Source organism: Pseudophryne corroboree, chromosome 9 (genome assembly GCF_028390025.1).
Source record: "Pseudophryne corroboree isolate aPseCor3 chromosome 9, aPseCor3.hap2, whole genome shotgun sequence".
In the NCBI taxonomy this organism is placed as follows: Eukaryota; Metazoa; Chordata; class Amphibia; order Anura; family Myobatrachidae; genus Pseudophryne; species Pseudophryne corroboree.
The window spans coordinates 110,421,161-110,441,645 of record NC_086452.1 but is presented as its reverse complement, the minus strand read 5'-3'; the positions used below and the strand labels follow the sequence as shown (position 1 = coordinate 110,441,645).

Genomic DNA, 20,485 nt, shown 5'->3' with positions numbered 1-20,485 from the left:
CTCCTCACCTCCGTTAGCTGAGACAGCTCAAACTGAAAGTGAACCCGCAGGGAAATGTTACAGCCTTCTAACCTGCTGCTGATAATATTAATAATACTGATCTGACTGTTTCACACTTGCTGCATACGGAGAGAGAGTGGGGGTAGGGGCAGGTAGGGACTGAAGGTGGAGAGTGGGGTACGGGCAGATAGGACACAGGGGGGAGAGAGAGGGGGGAGGGGATGGGTTAGATAGGTACTGGGGAGAGAGTGGAGTGGTAGGGTCACCTCTGTGTAACACACACACTCCCTATGTACACTGCACTCCCCACCATATACTGCCCCTATATGCACTGCACCCATCCTCTTCCATATTCTGCACCCCCCGCAATATACTGCCCCTATGTACACACTGCACCCCCATACCCCTCCATATAGTGCTCCCTTTATACATGGCACCCCCTCCTCCATATACTGCTCTCACCATATACAGCATACTCTGCACCACCTCCTCCATATACTATGCTGCAACCCTAGGTTCCTTGTCATCCTGGGACACAGAAACAATTAGCAGCAGTAACCAGGAAACGGATGCAGGAACCACCAAACGGTCCCGCAGTGCTCAGAGCGGAGGCATCGGGGACACGCGTGGCCACTTACCAGCTGGGGGAGAAGGTGAATCAGTCAAGTATGAAGAGGTAAGAACCTGTGCCAGGTGAGCAGTGCAGTGACCGGGAGGTGGAGGCAGATAACCAGCTCAGCTGCTTTATATATACAGTACTGTGCATGGAGGGTCAGGTTTCTGTGTTCGCCCCTCCCACACCATGAACAGGCCATGCCTAGACCCCTCCAGACAGCTGCTGGTGGTAACTGGTGTCCTCTACCCCCCAGACTGGCTGGGAGCTGTGTTTGAGTTTAGTTTATTATCATTAGATATTCACATGTGAACAAACAATGAGATTTCCGTATGAACAAGCAGATATCACAAAAATACAAGTACCGATAAGACACCATAAAATATTTTAAAAGTCATAAGAATACAAGTGGACACATAAGCAGGTACTGCACTCCTATCTACCCTCTAAACCATTAAGCATAATGATTGCCTTAGGAAAAAAACTAGTCTTACACAGCAAAGACCTATAACGTAAGTTAGAAGGAAGCAGGGTAAATACCCTGTGATTAGGATGGGTTTCGTCACTCAATATACTCCTAGCCTTCTTAAGGAGCCTCTTTTCATAAATGGACTGGATATTTGGCAATGGTAAACCAACTATTCTTCCGGCAGTATTAACAATTCTGTCAAGCGATTTACGCTCTGCTACATTACAATTTCCATACAAGACGGAAATACCGTAAGTAAGCACACTCTCAATAGTACAAGAGTAAAAATGAACTTAAATTGGCTCAGATATTCCTGCTTAGCGCATTTTCCTTAGAAAGTATAACCGTTGTTGGGCTTTCTTTATAACATTGTCGATATGACAATACCATGACAAATCATTAGATATGATCATACCCAAAAATTTAAAATATGTTACTATCTCGACCTCTTGCTTGTCCAGAACCAAAGGACTGTAAGTGTACCGATGGGTTGTCCTAAAGTCCAAGATCATCTCTTTTGTCTTTGTAACGTTAAGAATTAGATGATTATCTTGACTCCATTTCTCCAGCCTACATACTTCGGATATGTTACCACTAATGAGACCTACGATAGCAATATCATCTGCAAATGCACCTTGTCTGATTTAGAAACACAGTCGTAGGTAAACAAGGAATAAAGTAGCGGACTCCACACACATCCCTGTGGCACACCTTTACTAATCATTACCTCATTTGTGATTTTATTGTTGATCTTGACTACCTGAGGCCTATTGGTTAAAAAGTCAAAGATCCATCTGCAGACAAAACTGTCCACACCTAACTGGCTCAATTTCTTAATTAGAGAAGTAGGAACAACGGTGTTAAAAGCCGAACTATAGTCTACGAATAAAATTCTTACTGAGGAATCCCTATTTTCCAGATGAGTAAGCACATGGTGAAATAAAGTAAGGGCTGCATCGTCCGTAGATCTATTTGCCCTATATGCAAATTGGAATTGATCAAGAGTAGCCGGTATGAAGCCCTTTAAGTGTCTAATAATCAGTTTTTCAAATGACTTCATAATTAATGACGTAAGGGCAATTGGCCGGAAGTCATTTGGCTCGTTGGTATTAATTTTACAATTTTTTGGGATGGGAGCAATTACTGTTGATTTAAAATTTTTAGGAACAATACACTGTGCTAAGGAAAGATTAAAAATGCCTGCTAGTTGTTCCGAGCAGTTCTTCATAACACTCCCTGGAATTCCATCGGGGCCTGAGGCTTTACTGGGGTTGATAGCAGTGAAACACTTCTTAACGGACAACTCGTCTAGCACCAATAGTTCACCATTTCCTTCATTAACCACACACGCACTAGGAAAGTCAACATCCTTGTCAAAACGCGAATAAAAAATATTCAATGTTTCGCCAAACGTGGGATCTACTGGTTGTTTTGAGTAACTCTTATTTGCCTTATGGTCGGTAATGTCCTGAATTCTCCTCCACATGCTTCTCGTGTCCCTGTCATTTTTTAATTTAGTTTCAAGCATGACAGAGAATGCCTTTTTTGCATCACGAATTCCCTTTTTTAAGTTTGATCTAGCAACCCTAAAAGCAACTGGATCTTTGGATTTAAATGCTCTATCCCCCACTGCTAATAACGATCTCACCGTGCTATTAACCCAAGGTTTATTGTTAGCAAAGAGTTTCACACGTTTCTTGACGGTCACACTCTCAATGCAACAATTAATATAACCTAATACCATAGAAGTAAGATGGTCTACATTCACCAAATTATCATTCTCCTCCTCCTGGGATTCTGCGACAAACAAACCCCAGACCGTAAACTCCAAAATATCTTGGAGTTTGGTCATAGCCCCCTGTGGCCATGTTGTAACCGATTTACTTTCAGGTTTAAAACGTCGGACTAAGGGTTTGTATATTGGCACCAAAGACAGGGAAATATGATCCGAGTTACCAATATTAGCATGCCTAAAGGATGAATAAGCCTACTTGATGTTACAGTACACATGGTCTAATACATTTTCCCCTCTAGTAGGAGTCTTTACATACTGATAGTATTTAGGAAACACAGTCTTCAATCTGGCCTGATTAAAGTCACCTGCCACTAAAAATACACCATCCACATATTTAGATTCTAATTTAGTTATGGCAGTATACAAACATCCCAAAGCGGATACCACATGAGCATCTGGGGGGATTTAAACAGCAACCACAATTACTACTGAGAATTCTCTCGGCAGATAAAAATAAGAAGTGCGTTGGAACACCAGCTATCGTTCACATACACACAAACACCTCCCCCTTTGGATTTACCAGAATCCATGGTCCTATCTGATCTAAATAATGTTCTGTCCGCAAGCTGTACAGCAGTGTCCAGCATATAGTCATTCAGCCAAGTCTCTGTAAATATCATAAGAGAACAAGAATTAATAAAAAACTGACTAGCCATTGTCACCCAAATCTCATCTAATTTGTTAGAGAGAGACCTCACATTTGCAAGAAAAACACTAGGGAGAGCAAGTCTGTGGGGGCACAGAAGCAGTCTGTCTAATGCTGGCTCTTTCCCCCCGTTTTTGCCTCCTGTCCCTTCGGGGTCTACGTTTCCATATGGACCTAACCAAACTACTTGGCCTTCAGAATCTATGGCCTCGGTATACCCGCTCATTGTCCCCCGTGTCCCCCTCAGGCATAATCCTCCTCCAAGTGTTCACCCCCTCCGATCGGCCCGTACCTCCACTAGGCGCCGCAGCAGAGTCAGCTGCTCGAGTCCTCTTACTGGGCCACAAGCCACGATCTCCTCCATCAGCCCCGGCAGCAGCAGCAGTCACTCCGTGCTTGCAGAGGAGTAGCATAATTTCTGCCATGACCTTGGTGAACACCCTCGGTGCTGTAGAGAGGTCAAATGGCAGGGCCTGGAACTGGTAGTGACAGTCCTGTAGAGCAAATCTCAGATAGGCCTGGTGAGGCGGGCAGATCGGAATGTGAATGTATGCATCCTTGATATCCAGGGATACCATGAATTCCTTTTCCTCCAGACCTGAGATCACCACTCTCAGAGACTCCATCTTGAACACCCTCAAGTGTGGGTTCAATGACTTTAGGTTCAATATTGGTCTAACCGAACCGTCCGGTTTCGGTACCACAAACCGGTTTGAGTAGTAACCCTTGTTGTGTAGTTGAGGTGGAACTGGAACAATGACATTTGTGTGTACCAATTTTTGAACAGCTTCCTGCAGAATTGTACTTTCTGTCATAGAAGCTGGTAAGACTGATTTGAAAAATCTGTGTGGTGGGAGTTCATGAAATTCCAGCCTGTACCCCTGGGTAACAATATCTTGTACCCAGGGGTCTAGGCATGATGTTGCCCAGATGTGACTGAAATCTCTTAGTCTTGCTCCCACCTGCCTGATTTCTAGGCTGGGAGGTCCACCGTCATGCTGAAGTTTTTGAGGAAGCAGAACCTGGTTTCTGTTCCTGGGAACCTGTCGCAGCAGGTTTTCTGGATTTCCACTACCTCATCGAAAGAAGGTGGGGGAACCTTTGGATTTATTTTTGAATTTTGCGGTCCGAAAGGACTGCAGATTAGATGTAGGATATGATTTCGTAGCCGGTGGAGCTGCGGAAGGAAGAAACGTCGACTTACCGGCCATTTCTGTGGATATCTATGTATCCAGTGCGTCCCCAAACAAGGTCTCACCTGTGAAGGGTAGGTTCTCCACACTTTTCTTGGATTCTGCGTCCGCCGACCATTGCCGTAGCCACAGTCCTCTGCATGCCAAAACGTCCAAGGTTGAGACCCTTGCGTTAAGCAGGCCATTAAGGTCCTTCATGGCTTCTACCATGAAACCTGCAGAATCCTATATGTGACGTAAAAACAAGTCAATGTCACTCCTATCCATGGAATCTAATTCATCAAGTAAGGTGTCTGACCACTTTACTATGGCCCTAGAAATCCACTCACAAGCGATAGTGGGTCTCTGAGCCACCCCTGTAGCAGTGTACTGTATAGTGATTTGAGTGTAGTCTCAATCTTTCGGTCAGCGGGCTCCTTTAAGGAGGCTGTGCCAAGGACAGGTAGAACCACCTTTTTTGACAATCTAGATACAGAAGCGTCCACTATAGGTGGACATTCCCACCTCTTTCTATCCTCTTCAGGGAAAGGGAAAGAAATTAGTATTCTTGCAGGAATTTGGAATTTGTTCTCTGTGTTTTCCCAGGTTTTTACATATAAGGAGTTTAACTCCTTAGAAGCAGGGAAGGTAACGGAGGATTTCTTAATTAATGTAAAATAAGTCTCTTCATCCTGAACAGGTACCTTATCAGTGATATTTAAAACATCCCTAATTGCCTCAATCATCAGTTGCACCCCCTTAGCCTGGGCTGCATCTACCCCCGTCCATATCCCCCTCACAGTCCCCTGTATCAGAGTCGGTATCAGTGTCAGCTTGCATTATCTGGGCAAGTGTACTACGTCTCTTTCTCAGTATATGACACCTTAGCTAAAATCTGAGATATCATCCCCTTTAAGGCATCCACCCATGCGGGTTCGGACCCAGAAGGCTGAGAAATTACATTACAGTCTTGAGTACATGGAATAGACTCCTCAGGAGAAGATATACATTCTGCTGCACAGGACACAGAGTCCCTAGACATGGTAAAGTGTACACACACACCCAGAGTACCTCCAGAGAGTCACAAAGTATAAGGAGCCAGCCATACCACGCCCTTGTAAGTTGTAGGCTGTTATTATGATAAAAGCCCGGCACTAACTAGCTAACTTTAAGTGGGTAGCTAGTACTGTTATCACACTCCCCCGTGTCTATAACACCCTGGTACCGCAGAGGTATTGCTGGAGTTATGTGGAGGGTAGCGCCCCCTGTCAGCATCCTGTCTTATGATCTGCAGGGAGAAAATGGCGCTGGTGAGTGCTGGATCCGCTCTGAGGGGAAGCTCCGCCCCCTGTAATGGCGCGCGGCTTCCCGCACTTATTCTTTATACTGGCCTGAGGCTTTTTACGTGTTAACAGCGGGATTAGCCCCTGTTAACTAATGTGACCAGTGTAGGGTTAATGTGCTGGCTCAGGATGCCCCTCATGTTGCTAAGCCTGCCAGGAGTGCAGCCTGTCAGAGCTGCTCTCCAACCCTTGTGCCGCCATACCTGCCGGCGACCCGCTAATCGGGACGCCAGCGCTGTACTCACCACTCTTCTATCTTCTGGCTCTGTTAGGGGGTGGCGGCCGTGCTACGGGAGTGGGCGGTCGCCTCGTGGGCTTGCGATCATTTCCCTCAGAGCTCAGTGTCATGTCAGCGGAGTAGAGAACCATTAACTCTTTATTAAGTTGGTTCCTACTCTTCCCTCCCCCCCCCCCCTAAGTCCCACGAAGCAGGGAGACTGTTGCTAGCAGCCTTCCTGTAAAATAACAAACTCTAGAAATAAAAAACTGAGAAAACACATAGAAGCTCCCCTAGCTGTGACCGGCTCCTCCGGGCACATTTTCTAAATTGAGTCTGGTAGGAGGGGCATAGAGGGAGGAGCCAGCCCACACTCTCAAACTCTTAAAGTGCCAATGGCTTCTGGTGGACCCGTCTATACCCCGTGGTACTAATTTGGACCCCAACATACTCTAGGACGTAAGAGAAACACAAGTGCCCCCACAGTGCCATATACATGCCATATACACAAATGCTGAATCCCTGCAAGGACAGCACAGAGACTCCTCCGCATGCCACTATTAGGCCATCAGACTCCTCCGCATGCCACTATTAGGCCATCAGACTCCTCCGCATGCCACAATTAGGCTATCAGATGCCTCCAAATGCTACTATTATGCCATCAGACTCCTTCGCATGCCACTATTAGGTCATCAGATGTCTCCAAGTGCTACTATTATGCCATCAGACTCCTCCACATGCCACTATTAGGTCATCAGACGTCTCCAAGTGCTACTATTATGCCATCAGACTCCTCTGCATGCAACTATTAGACCATCAGACTCCTCCGCATGCGACTATTATGCCATCAGAGTCATCCAAGTGCTACTATTATGCCATCAGACTTATCTGCATGCCACTATTAAGCTATCAGACTCCTCCAATTGTTAGTATTAGCCCATCAGACTCCTCCACACAACACTATTAGGCAATCAGACTCATCCAAGTGCTACTATTAGGCCATCAGACTCCTCCACATGACACTATTAGGCCATCAGACTACTCCAAGTGCTACTATTATTCCATCAGATATAGCAACAAACATATTTAACATAACAAAATAGAATGTATGATTACAATATAAACTAATAATAGGGTCAATGGCCCTCATTCTGAGTTGATCGCTCACTAGCTACTTTTAGCAGCTGTGCAAATGCGGGGGAGTGTATTTTCGCTTTGCAAGAGTGGGAACGCCTGTGTAGCCGAGCGGTACAAAACCATTTTGTGCAAAACAAGACCAGCCCTGTAGTTACTTATTCTGTGCGATGATTGCTGTGACAAAGTTCCCGGAATTGACGTCAGATACCCGCCCTGCAAACGCCTGGACACGCCTGCATTTTTCCAAACACTCCCAGAAAACAGTCAGTTGACACCCATAAACTCCCACTTTCTGTCAATTTCCTTGCGATCGGCTGTGCGAATGGAATCGTCGCTAGAAGCAGTGCAAAACAACGATGCTCTTTGTACTCGTACGCCGTGCGTGCGCATTGCGGCCCATACGCATGCGTAGTTTTGACGTTTTTTTAAATGATCGCTACGCAGCGAACAACGGCAGCTGGTGATTAACTCGGAATGAGGGCCAATGTTCCTGGGGTGAACCCAGAGCCGGCCTTAGCTATAGGCAGACTAGGCATTTGCCTAGGGCATCCAAGCATGTCTAGGGGCATCCAAGCATGTCCCTGCAGTATCTCATGCTGGGAGGGACAGTCTGCAAACTAACTGTTACTTTCTAAATGTATTCAATCAGTACTTGTATACACTGCTGTTTACATTTATCAAATAGAGTACACACTCCCTTGAACTCCCTCCGACATGCTTGAATGCCCCTGACTTATGAGACCTTAGACAGCAGAAGCCCAGTAACTGCAATTCCTGGACCTGTGACACTTTCAATGATTATATAAGGTTATTACTGGATGGCTCCTTATGATACCACATGTGTATTGTGGAAGACTGATCCACATAAATCCAACATCACCTAAACTGCTTGTGCACATGGGGGAGGGGGACCCTGGTATCATGTATCCCTTATCCCTGTGCAAACCCCAGGTGTCTGCAGGGATATAACATGGGCAGTGTTCTCCACACACTTTATTTCTCAGTCAGTCCATGCCGTAAAATTCCCCTGCCATCCAGTTTTGTAACGTGGTCAGTAAATTGCGTTGCGTTATATACTAATGTGGGGCTTATGTGTAAGGTGAATTGCTATGTGGAATTATGTATATTATGTGCATTACTAATGTGGTTCATATGTGTAAGGTGCATAATTGTGTGGAATTTTGTGTATTACGGGCATTACTAATGTTGGGCATATGTGTAAGGTGCATTACTGTCTGGAATTTTGTGTATTATGGGCATTATGCAGGGTTGAACTGGCCCACAGGGGCACAGGGCAAACCCCTGGTGGGCCCCACTGCCTGAGTGTTGCTGGGTCAGATGCAGAACTAGCGGCGATGCTAGGGGGCACCAGCCAAAATTTTGCCTAGGGCATCAAATTGGTTAGGGCCGGCTCTGGGTGAACATCAAATATATAGGTTTGTTTTATCAGGGTAATGATATAGAATGGCACACTTGTATGCACCATCATTGCAGAACTATGGCAGATGCTGATTATCCGTCTGAATTGAGCCTCCTATGTGACAGTGTCTATGAATGCAATCCCTAGCAGTGCCACGTCTGTGACACTCCCATAACACAAAGCATCTATGTGCATCTGTTACCTACCAGTCAGCACCCAGGGACACCACATACATTTCTGCTACCGTGTGTCTAAATTCCAACTGTGTCTCTGTGCGAGAAAAAAACAGGACTCATGCGCAGCGTGACTCAGATGCATTTGCAGACAAAAAAAAAACATTTCTTCCCTGCATCTGATTTTGGGGGTCATTCCGAGTTGATCATAGCTGTGCTAAATTTAGCACAGCTACGATCAGGCACTCAGACATGCGGGGGGACGCCCAGCACAGGGCTAGTCCGCCCCGCATGTCAGTGCCCCCCCCCCTCCCCCTACAGAAATGCAAAAGCATCTCACAGGAGTTACTCCCGCCCAGCGCAGCTCCTGCAGCTGGCCGGGAGAACCTTTTCGCTGCCCCGGGTCGCCCCTCACCCCCCTCAACGGTCCGGCCACGCCTGTGTTGGCTGGACTGCGTCCCCTAAACGGCGTCTTAAAGCCGCCGTACAGCCCCCTCCCGCCCAGCGACCACCTCTGCCTCAAAGGAGATCGCTAGGCAACGACGGCCCTCGGCCGTCTGGTATGCGCCGGCGCACTGCGGCGCTGGTGCATGCGCAGTTCTGTCCCGATCACTGCGCTGCGATACACTGTAGCGAGCGATCAGGTCGGAATGACCCCCATTGTCACTGTGTCCGATTCAGAATCAGGCCATAATGTGGTCTAGTGCTGAGGTGTCAGAAGGGCCATCTCCAATGCTGGGTTGGGCTACTCCATGCCCCATCAGTATAACTACGGAGAAGGTATGCACCACTGGTCCAACTTTTTAAGTTAGGCTGACAGACTGTCTATACCCCTGGACTTCCCACAGAAATTGTGAGGACCATTACAAATTAAACATACAGGGCTCCCTGCACTTTCATAGGCACACCCCAACCTGACACAGATCTCGTCACCTTATACAGTATATATAGTATATTAGTATACAGGGAATCCTTATATTATGTTTTGAAGCTTTAACCTTCCTATGGTGTTGCAATGGAGCATACACCTAAGGTGTAATTTGATATGGGTCAAAAAAGACCCGAACATCCTAGGAAGGCTAAATGAAAACCACAACAAATGAAAACACAGCAGCTTACTGTGGGCAGCAGCTGCAGGAGTACAGCTGCTTGCCCCCTTTATCACTGACAAGCCTCCCCTTTTTTCAGGGCAGCAGCAGCATTGCTATCATCAGCTCCTCGTCTGGTGGGGGCAGAACTTATTCTATGCATGACTCATGAGTGGGTGGAAAGTGGGAGGGAAGGGGAGGAGGGAGAGTGAGCTGTATGAGGGCTGTAACCTCCCAATCACCCCCCCCCCCTCTCCGCTCCCATTCGGGGCTCATTAACTAAGCCCCGCACCCTCACAGACCCCCTGCTGAGTAGTCACACACAGCACTGTGCTGCAGCCACAGCCTGATGCTGATAGCCGGGAGGCAGGCAGAGATTATTCCTGGCTATTAGGTATATGCAAACTCAGCTCTGCACCTGCCCTAGTGCTGCATAATTGTACTGGCCCGGGGAAGACATAGCACCCTGCCCCTCTTGTCCAGTCAGCCACTGCCTCTCCCCTTAGCTTTGCCAACCTAGGTGAAGCAGACCTTGCGGGGAGTGCACATTTACAGGACAATATACCCTGTTTGTAACATACCCCGCCCCTTAGCTTCTCTAACCCATGAGCTTTGGATTTTGCGGGGAGAGCACATTTACAGGAGAGTGTCTGCATTTTCACGTGTCTCCTGATCTATGTTGCACAACTAGTTGAAACAAATTTTCAACTTCCTGCTTTACTGTAGCCTAGCTTTGAGTCTATGGTAGGGCCGTTGTTTACTTATTACCCCATGGAATGAGACTAGGTTGTGCTCTATAGGAGTAGTACACCCAGGAACAAGAGAAAACCCATCCCTGTCTTGAGTCACCATCTGCAGTATCAATAGTTGATCAATATATTTCACTTGAAGCCTTGAACAACCAATCGCTCTATAGAACAAATTTCTCAAAAACATATGATACACCTTATTTTTCAATACACCATTAACTTCAACAATGGTTTTAAATGCATCTTATAGGGTAATATAATTACGTTGATCCTCATTAACATCTGGTGGTACCAAAGTGTCCACAACAGTGTCCCTAGCCCATGATTGCTTTGGTTGATTTTCACATTGTCTTGAGCAAGACTGCGTTCCATTAAGGTTCAATGTTCAGCCGATGTATCAATTGCCGACGTTTCCAGACAGATCTGATCAGCAATAACTTCTAGAACAAGGCAGATTCTTGCCCCAGAATAAGGGGGTATGGTAATCTTGGAACTACAGCAGCCACTACCATACATGTGTGCCCTTTTACTGTAAGCAGTAGACAGGTTCGCTCATATTCCTGTATAGTTTCATGAACGCGTAACACTTTCATCTTAGGCAATCTTGCCAACATTCCTTTTGGAACTACAAAACTAGAGAATAATGACAGCTGACTTCCAGAGTCCACCAAGGCTAATACAGCATGTTGGTGTATTAGAACAGTCGTCCGAAATAGCAACGGACTCCCTGTAGAAGGAAACATAGTGCAGCAACGAGGAAAGGTGGAACCTAGCCAAGCAACTATACAATCCATGAGTTCCTGATTGCTCGTGCACGGAAATGCCCGTGTTCACCACATTCAAAGCACAACACGGAGAGGCTCTGACCACCAGTTCCAGTGTTAGAAGTGTCAACCTTTGTCCTTGCTTCAGCTTTGGATTCCCCTCAGGAACCCTTGAAGTGTGTTGCAGTGCTGAATATCAGTCTATCGCCATGGCAAGGTCCTCAAAAGACTGTGGGTTTCCTGCAGCTCCCACCTCTGTAAGCTTCAGTGAAGCCCACGGATACAGTGATCAACTGCTAGAATCTCCATCATATTTGGGGAGTTATGCCAGCTGTGAACAAACTGCTTTACAGTTAACAAAATACCATTCATGGTTGGTCTATCCCTGGCCCATCACTCCTATCCAGGCCAGTATTGCAATTTTCACCTCCTGATAATTAGAAGCCTGTTCATCAGACAAATCAACATAAGCCCGCTGAACTTCACCGCTCAAATACAGTCCCAGCTTTTCCACCCAGACTTCTACTGGACATTTAAATCTTGTGGTTGTACACTCAAAAGCTAAGAGACAGGTGTATATCTACCCCTTGGCCACTCACCAGGGGCACCGCCCAGCGGTGCAACCCGCGGCCATGGGGCAAGTATCAAAGTCGGATTACTGACAAGGCAGCTGGATTATCCATAGCACTGTACAGGAGCCCTGTCATCAAGTTTACTATCAGGGTTGACTTGTCCCCTGGAAGAACCTTCTCACGGATGGTGCTGGGCGGAGCAGGCTCGGGCCACATGCAGAGGTTTGGGAGACAGAGTGCATGTGGTGGTGGTGGTGGTGAGTGACTGCACGGGAGACCAAAGTGTTGTGTGGCTGACAAAAGGGTGTCCACGGGACCCTAAGAATAGCTTCAGCTTGCACTTGGTGGCTCCATGACTAGCTGGTAAGGGAGCAGGGTGGGTTGCTATGTGTGTGTCTGGCAAGGAGGGGGGGGGGGGAGGGGGGAGGGGGGGAAATCAGGGCCATCAACAGAAATTTTGGGGCCTGATACACAGATATTTCCCATTGGGGCTGCGGGAGGCTGGCCACAGTACACACACAACTGCCGTGCTCCTCAGTGACGGCGGCGATGCGGTGGTGCTGGTGGAAAGAGACAGGATGGGAAGGGCCGGTGTAGCGTCACCAACAGAACGGACCTAGGGGGTCATTCCGAGTTGTTCGCTCGCTAGCTGCTTTTAGCAGCATTGCACACGCTAGGCCGCTGCCCTCTTGGAGTGTATCTTAGCATAGCAGAATAGTGAACGAAAGATTAGCAGAATTGCTACTAAATATTTTCTTGCAGTTTCTGAGTAGCTCCAGACCCACTCCTAGATTGCGAACAGCTCAGTCCGTTTAGTTCCTGGTTTGACGTCACAAACACGCCCTGCGTTCGGTCAGCCACTCCCCCGTTTCTCCAGACACTCCCGCGTTTTTCCCTGACACGCCTGCGTTTTTTAGCACACTCCCGGAAAACGCTCAGTTACCACCCAGAAACGCCCCTTTCCTGTCAATCATTTACTGATCAGCAGTGCGACTGAAAAGCGCCGCTGTAGCCACAGTAAAACTGCTAAGTTTTTAGTAAAATAACTAAGCGCATGCGCACTGCATACCAATGCGCATTTAGCAACAAATCGCAGCATAGCGAAAATCGGCAACGAGCAAACAACTCGGAATGACCACCCAAGTCACATGGTAAGCTGGGGGGGGGGGGGGGAGAGTGGGGACGTCCGGAGCAGCCAGAGTCATAAATTAATTGGGGGGCGGGCATTCAGGAGACAGTTTCTAAAAAGTAATAATAGACACTGTAACCTTGTATTTATATTCCTGATTCCCTTGTCGTGTGTGTGTGTGTGTGTGTGTGTGTGTGTGTGTGTGTGTGTGTGTGTGTGTGTGTGTCTAGTAGGGTGGGGTTTGCTGGTGCTGTGTGCTCAGTAAGAAGGGGTTTACTGGTGGTAACTGTGCCAGCAGGGGGAGGAGTAGCTAAGTGTGCCCAGCAAGTCATATGTTGATATGTGTATCTGTTAGGCACATACATTGGGGTGACTGGCGCAGTAGGGGAAAGGGTATATTACCATGCACAGTGGATAGTGGATGTGTTCATTAGGTACATGCACCTGATTTAGTGTGCCCAGTAGGTGTATGCACAGTGGGGTGGAGAAGGGAAGAGGGTGCAGAGAGGCGTGAAAAGCTGGCAAGCAGAAACAATGTGATGGAAAAACTGAAGGGCATATGAGGGAAAGCTGTCAGACAGAGGGAGACATAACAGAAAAGCTGTCAGACAGAGTGGCATGTGAAGGAAAAGCTGGTGGGCAGAAGAGCATGTGAAGGAAACATGACAGGCAGATGTGCATGTACAGGTGGGAACACACTAGGCTATGTGCTCGGTGAGCGACATCGCCTAGTATTTCCCCTCCTGCGTCGGGCCGCCCAACAGCGGGCATACACACTGTGCGATATCGCACAGGGACGTGATGCCGCGGCCGGACGGAGCATGCACAGCTTTGGATGGGGAGTCCAAATTGAGCTGCATGTACGGCCGAGACTGAGGGTCGTTGATGACAGGTGGGGCCATGCATCGCTCGTAGTCCGCTGTATACACACTGGGAGGGGGAAAATGAGTGATGCAGGTTTACTATATAGCTAAGTGTGTATGCACCTTAAGCGAAGACCTGGCCGGCAGAATGACATGTAAAGAAAAAAGTGGTGGACATGTAAGTGGAGGCATGTAAGGGAAATGCTAGTAAGCAGAGGAGAATATTAGGGAAAAGATGTGGGAAAGAGGGGCATGTGAAGGAAAAGTTAATAAGTATATATAGGCCAAGGGCCTGAGTAATAGATGGGCGCAAAGCAGTACCAGCTGCAACTTCTAATTTATGCTAATGCCACAGGAGGTGTCTCATGTAGAGAGATGCCTTCTGCGGCTTATGGGTTCTGCAGCTGCGTTCGAAGATACAGCATCTGATCACTTGTGAGAATATCGGCCATCCAAGTAACCCCCAGGTTACTCAGACGGTCGTCTCAGATGCGTAGCCGAGGCCATTGTATCTGCGCCTGAAGATCAAGCGCAGGCACTACCAGAAAATGGGGGCCACATGTTTAGGAATGCTGCCTGGCTTCACCCACTCTTCGAGCAAAGAGTTGACAGTTGTGTTTATTTGCAAATATCCAAGTTATAACTAAGTACAGAGCGTACTTATTCTGAAAATATGGAGGAGGTGCCAGTCCTTTACTATGCCAGGGGCTCTCAGACCTCTAAATACACCCCTGCTAAAAGATATGCCTCCACATTATCTGAGGAGGTCATTTTCTGCAAGACAGTCGGCCCAAAGACCCCATATCCCTGCCTTCCTTGAACAAGCTCCTCACGCAAGAGCTTAGCATTTTCTACCTGAGCTACTGCGACCTGCAGCATCTGGGCTGTTGCACTTGTAGCATAGTGGCCACATTACGCAATGTCCTCAGAATTTCATCCATACTGGTTTTTGGGTGTGTAGGAAAGCGAAACTTTGCATTCAGTATATATTAACAGTTTTCAACAACCTACATTAATCAAGAAATGTCACAATACAAGACCAGAAAATATACTTGCTTTCAGAAGGGAAAACACATTTTTCATGTGGCACTACAATTACCAGCATTTATCACAGTCTGTTCCTTTCATTATCTTGCAAGAGGTTTCTCTCTGAACCACATCCTGCTTAAATTAAACAGATTCAAAACACTTGTATTTTCAGCCAGAGAAATACACTTGCTTTTAGCAGAGAAAACACATTTCTTTTTTACCCCTTTCTCTGCTACACCAATTTTGCAAACAATTTGCTTTTGCTTGCAGAAATTCTTTAGTAACAATTTATTTCTCCAAGGACAGTGTACACACAAAACTTTGTATTTTAACAAACCCTGCCTCATACAGTATGCAAGCAAAGTTTCTGTTATTAACATTACTTTTAAACACACAGAAAACTTCTGTGATTAAACTTTGCAAGACTAACCACCCTGGATCTACTGGGAGGACTACAGGTTCTGGCTGTCTTTTAACAATCCCACGATGACACCACTTGTGGCAAACACAGTAGTAATGTCCACACAAGTCTTACTGAACCAGCATGCTGTAGTTTATTCAGGATAACGTCAAGATGGCACTGGTTGTGGTTCCAGCAATCACATCCACAAAATATTGAGTGTCCCACGACCCTACTTCTAGCTATACAGTCAGCTAGCTAGTGGCCGACCATCTAGTCCAGCATCAGTTGCCCCCCAAAACACAAAATCAGAACTTATACATCCTCCCCAAGCACTCACCAGCTAAACAGTCACACCCATGTGGTCCACCTGTGGACCTGAGCTGTGTGTGCAGGGATATGTGAGGAATTAACCCCGTCTTCACCCACTGAAAGCGTTAGTCTCTCATAAGAGACTGGGACAAACGACCCTGTTTGTCACACACACGCACACGCACACACACACACACACACACACACACACACACACACACACATATATATAGATATATATATAGATATATATATATAGATATATAAAATAAACACACATATACTGTACATACATACATACATACATACAGTATATAATATAGTACTTTCTTATTAATTGGCTGCCGAAGTGATTCCAAAACTTAGAGGGGTACCGGGTACCCTCAGAAATCCTATTGTGCTGCCTTGGGGCAAAATGTATACCTATAAGCCCATTATACTCACACTACTATCAGCGAAGAGACTGGCAGGTACATACAGACTGAGAACTTTATGCAAGATGTGGATAGTTCTGAACTCCCCCTTCCTCTGTTTTATTACACTACTAATTGGGATGAATGAAATATGGGTCTCCTGCAGAAAACCGGTGAGTTGTCATATCCGGCAATGGCGTTAACCGAGATGGGTTAGTGTTACATTATACATGGGCTATAGTGTACCTTACTTTTTCTCTTTGAAGAAGATAGAGCCACGCTGAAAATATCCCACAGCCAAGTGCTTGTCTCTTTCTATGGTGCTTGTAAAGGCCTGCAAGACAGCAACACTATTGTCAAAGACCAAATTAGTTTTGTTATTTATGAACTTGTATAGCTAATTGTATTAAACCTTTAACTGACTTATTGGCTTTCAGTAAATATGTAATAGTGTTTTCTGTTCAATTTTATTAGTTTTATTTTAGTTTTAAATGAACTCAATACACTTTTATGATGGCTCAAAATATACCCAATGCCCAACCACCATACGTTGTGTATAAATCACTAACTAGTACTGTAAATTCATAAGCGGCATCCCCAGCAACATAGGGATCAGCCCATTAACTGAATACTGCCCCTGTGCCTATAAGAGCATTTTAACAGTGTGTCTAAAGCTGCCCATTGCTATCTGCATTGATAGTGGGAAGTTGAGCCAATATCACAGCATGGGATGAGATTGGTGCCCAATAGCAAGCTGATTGACATTAATTGGAATGTTATGGGAAAATTACAGATATTGGGGGTAATTCTGAGTTGATCGCAGCAGCAAGTTTGTTAGCAATTGGGCAAAACAATGTGCGCTGCAGGGGGCGGGGGGCAGATATAACATTTGCAGAGAAAGTTAGATTTGGGTGGGTTATTTTGTTTCTGTGCAGGGTAAATACTGGCTGCTTTATATTTCCACTGCAGTTTAGATTTCAGTTTGAACACACCCCACTCAAATCTAACTCTCTCTGCACATGTTACATCTGCACCCCCTGCAGTGCACATGGTTTTGGCCAACTGCTAACAAATTTGCTGCTGCGATCAACTCAGAATTATGCATGTCGTGCGATCATCTTCCAACCGCCCCTGAAGTGATTAGGTCATTCATTTAACTTGGGCCACCAACATATGTGATACTGTTGCTTGACCACCAAGATTAGTAATAACACTTTTGGGCCCGTTTTCATAGTATATTTGCAGCTAAATCCACGAAAACGAACGTTTTGGTAACACCCAAATGTAAGGAGGAGGGAACACAGGAGGTATCTCTGATACATGCTGCGATCCCTCCACTGCTGCCCGCAGCCGCATCACTCATAGGTTTCTGTGGAGGATGAGACGCTGCCCAATTCACCAATATCCGGAATGCGATGCATTCCGGATGTTGGTCCCCACAGCTACCACCATCTGAAGATGGTGGTAGCCCATCATAGCCTATGGGCTACAGATCTCATTCCTAGTCAACAGAGGGTTCCAACCTGGGGTGCAGCACCCCAGCAACCGTCACAGCACATGCCAGGTACGGACTTCTTTCGGAGCCGTTGTCCCTGCATCTGCACATTGAAAAATTTAGGTGATAAGATCGCATATTGCAATGCGATCCTGGGTGATAAGATCACGGCCATATCGCATTCAATATGCTATCCATGATAAATGAGCCCCTTTGTCACATTGGACTCCCAGCATTGATTAGTTTATTATGTACCTATTTATGGCACTGAGGAATGCACAGTATGGCCAATGCTATCAGATGGTGTGTCAGATGGTCCAGCAGATACAAGATACTGGCTGTCCTCCCAGAACGAGCAGAGGAAGATCCGCTAATTAGTAACATCAGTGGGGTTATGCAATTTCAGAAACCAACTTGTTTTTATGATATTTGAGATACAGTTTATAAAATGTATATTATATTTTTGACAATAAAAATAACATTAATTAAGAGCAGTGGGCGAAGGTGCCATACTTAGAGTCTTTAACATTTGCATAGATCTCAAGAATATGTTGTTGAGAAAGGACAAATTCATTTGGATAAAAATGGATCAACCAACCAACTTCTAGCTCACATTTATCTAGGACTTCTATTATAGGTAGAATCTAATTGGTTGCTATAGGTACCTGTCCATTATAGTAAGTATTATACAACAACTTCCCTCATGTCTTTAACAATAATTTCAACGCCCCTTACCTGAGTAGTTTGTGTTCTCCCAGAGACCCCTCTTATTTGTGACCACTGGGGCTGCTGCTGGGACTATGAAATGTATTTACTTCAGTGGGGTATCCATTTGGATGGTCGACCATGTTATGGTCGACAGTCATTAGGTCGACCACTATTCGTCGACATTGACATGGTCGACATTGTCGACACATGAAAATGGTCAACACATGAAAAGGTTGATATGAGTTTTTCACATTTTTTTTCTTTTGTGGAACCTTTCCATACTTTACGATCCACGTGGACTACTATTGGGAACAGTAATCTGTGCAGAGCGCAGCGGAAGTGGAGTAAGGCACCTTGCCCGAAGCATGGCGAGCGAAGCGAGCCATTCGAGGGGACGCGGTGCACTAATTGGGGTTCCCCGTCACTTTACGCAGAAAACAATACAAAAACAAAAAGTTTTCAAAAAATCATGTCGACCTTTCATGTGTCGACCATTTGTCCATGTCGACCATTAGTGGTCGACTTAATGACTGTTGACCATTCATACCGGAACCCATCAGTGGAAGGTGGGAAATTGGTATTTTAATACACTTGTTGAATATTATACATACAGTAATTAACGTCCTAGGGTATCACCTCTGAATTATTTTTAGTTACCAAAATTCTGTACTCTCTCATCTACTTTACAATGTATCACCATCTTTACGAGTGATATTAATTCTGAAAATGTCATAGTTTAAAAACATGATCTGCCTTTTATGACTCTTTCCTAAATACAATATGTGTACTGCATTACATATGGGTTTGCTTTCAACAAATTCTATTGCATACTGTTAGGGTGTTAGATACATTTTTCAGGATGCTTTGGGCTCCAGGTGGCATTGTCCTGTTGCTGTCCATGGATATTTCATATAGTGTCTTAGCTCAGCAAACACTTACCCATATAAACCAGTGTGTGCATGCGGACACATTACGTTTCTCTGCACAAAATAGCTTCTACAGACCATATGTTCTTAACATGGACAGTAACAGGACAGCGCCACCTAGAGCCCAAGGTGTCCTGACATCAAGATAAATGAATGTTACTTCAAAAACATGAAACCAAATTTCAGAATTCAAATGTCTTATGATTTAATTATATTGTTCAAATGGATAATGTGACAAGAAATGATTGTCACATATTAAGGTAAATATTATATTGTTTAAATGGATAATGTAGCAAGATATTATTTCTACATATTAAGGTAACACCCCAAATTCATTCGCTACCCCGCAGTTTAATAAGCCATTTGTTACCTCTTCTGCCCCGCGCAAATCTCCCATAACAAGGTGACAACAGCCGATGTTGAAGCAGATCTTGGCTCGGGGTTCTGTAATGGAGGTGAAAGATTTTAGGGCCTCGCTCCAGTCCCCTTTGTCTGCTGCAGAAACTCCTTCACTCCAGAGGCGCATAATCTCCACCAAAGCCATGGTTGGTGCACTGTGATGAAATGACCCTAGTCCCTGTAAGTGTTGCTCTTCTACTGTCACATATGCATCTGTGTCCTGATGGTATCCACACACTTCATGTGTAGTGTTGTCATATGTCGATGACACAAGAGGAAGCAAAATGACACTTCACAATAGTGAGTAAGAGATTCTGAAACCAGAATACGTAACAACTTCCCCAATTTCATTGCCGTCCTCCATTACCACTGCCCAAGGACGCACAGAGCAGGTTTCCACTGAACTGACAGATCACTGGTCAGACCTCACATTAGATTGTCGTACTTTGGACAAAAAAGGAGAGATTGGAGAAGTAATGACTTTATAGTATTGTCCAACACTCACATTTACCTACATTTTAATAAGATTTTATGAGTCACTTTGCAGGTGCATCAAACCTATAAAGTAATGTGTGCATTATGCAGATGTAGGGAGCGATTAGGTTCTCTGCCCCTGTGGTCAGGATGTGCGGCTTTGCACCTTGCTGGGAATT

The 20,485-nt window shown here is 45.6% G+C and overlaps 1 protein-coding gene across 2 annotated transcripts in view; it reads right to left on the bottom strand.

Moving 5' to 3' along the window:
* Positions 1-20,093, bottom strand: part of NCF2 (neutrophil cytosolic factor 2) — a 146,792-nt gene extending 126,699 nt beyond the window's left edge. For both annotated transcript variants that reach the window (XM_063939760.1, XM_063939761.1), the window contains exons 1-2: positions 19,804-20,093; positions 16,556-16,638 (exon numbers count right to left, since the gene is read on the bottom strand). In XM_063939760.1, coding sequence (XP_063795830.1) covers positions 16,556-16,638; positions 19,804-19,977 — 257 coding nt within the window. In that variant the 5' untranslated portion in view covers positions 19,978-20,093. The remainder of the gene's footprint in view (positions 1-16,555; positions 16,639-19,803) is intronic.
* Positions 20,094-20,485: the final 392 nt, after the last annotated feature.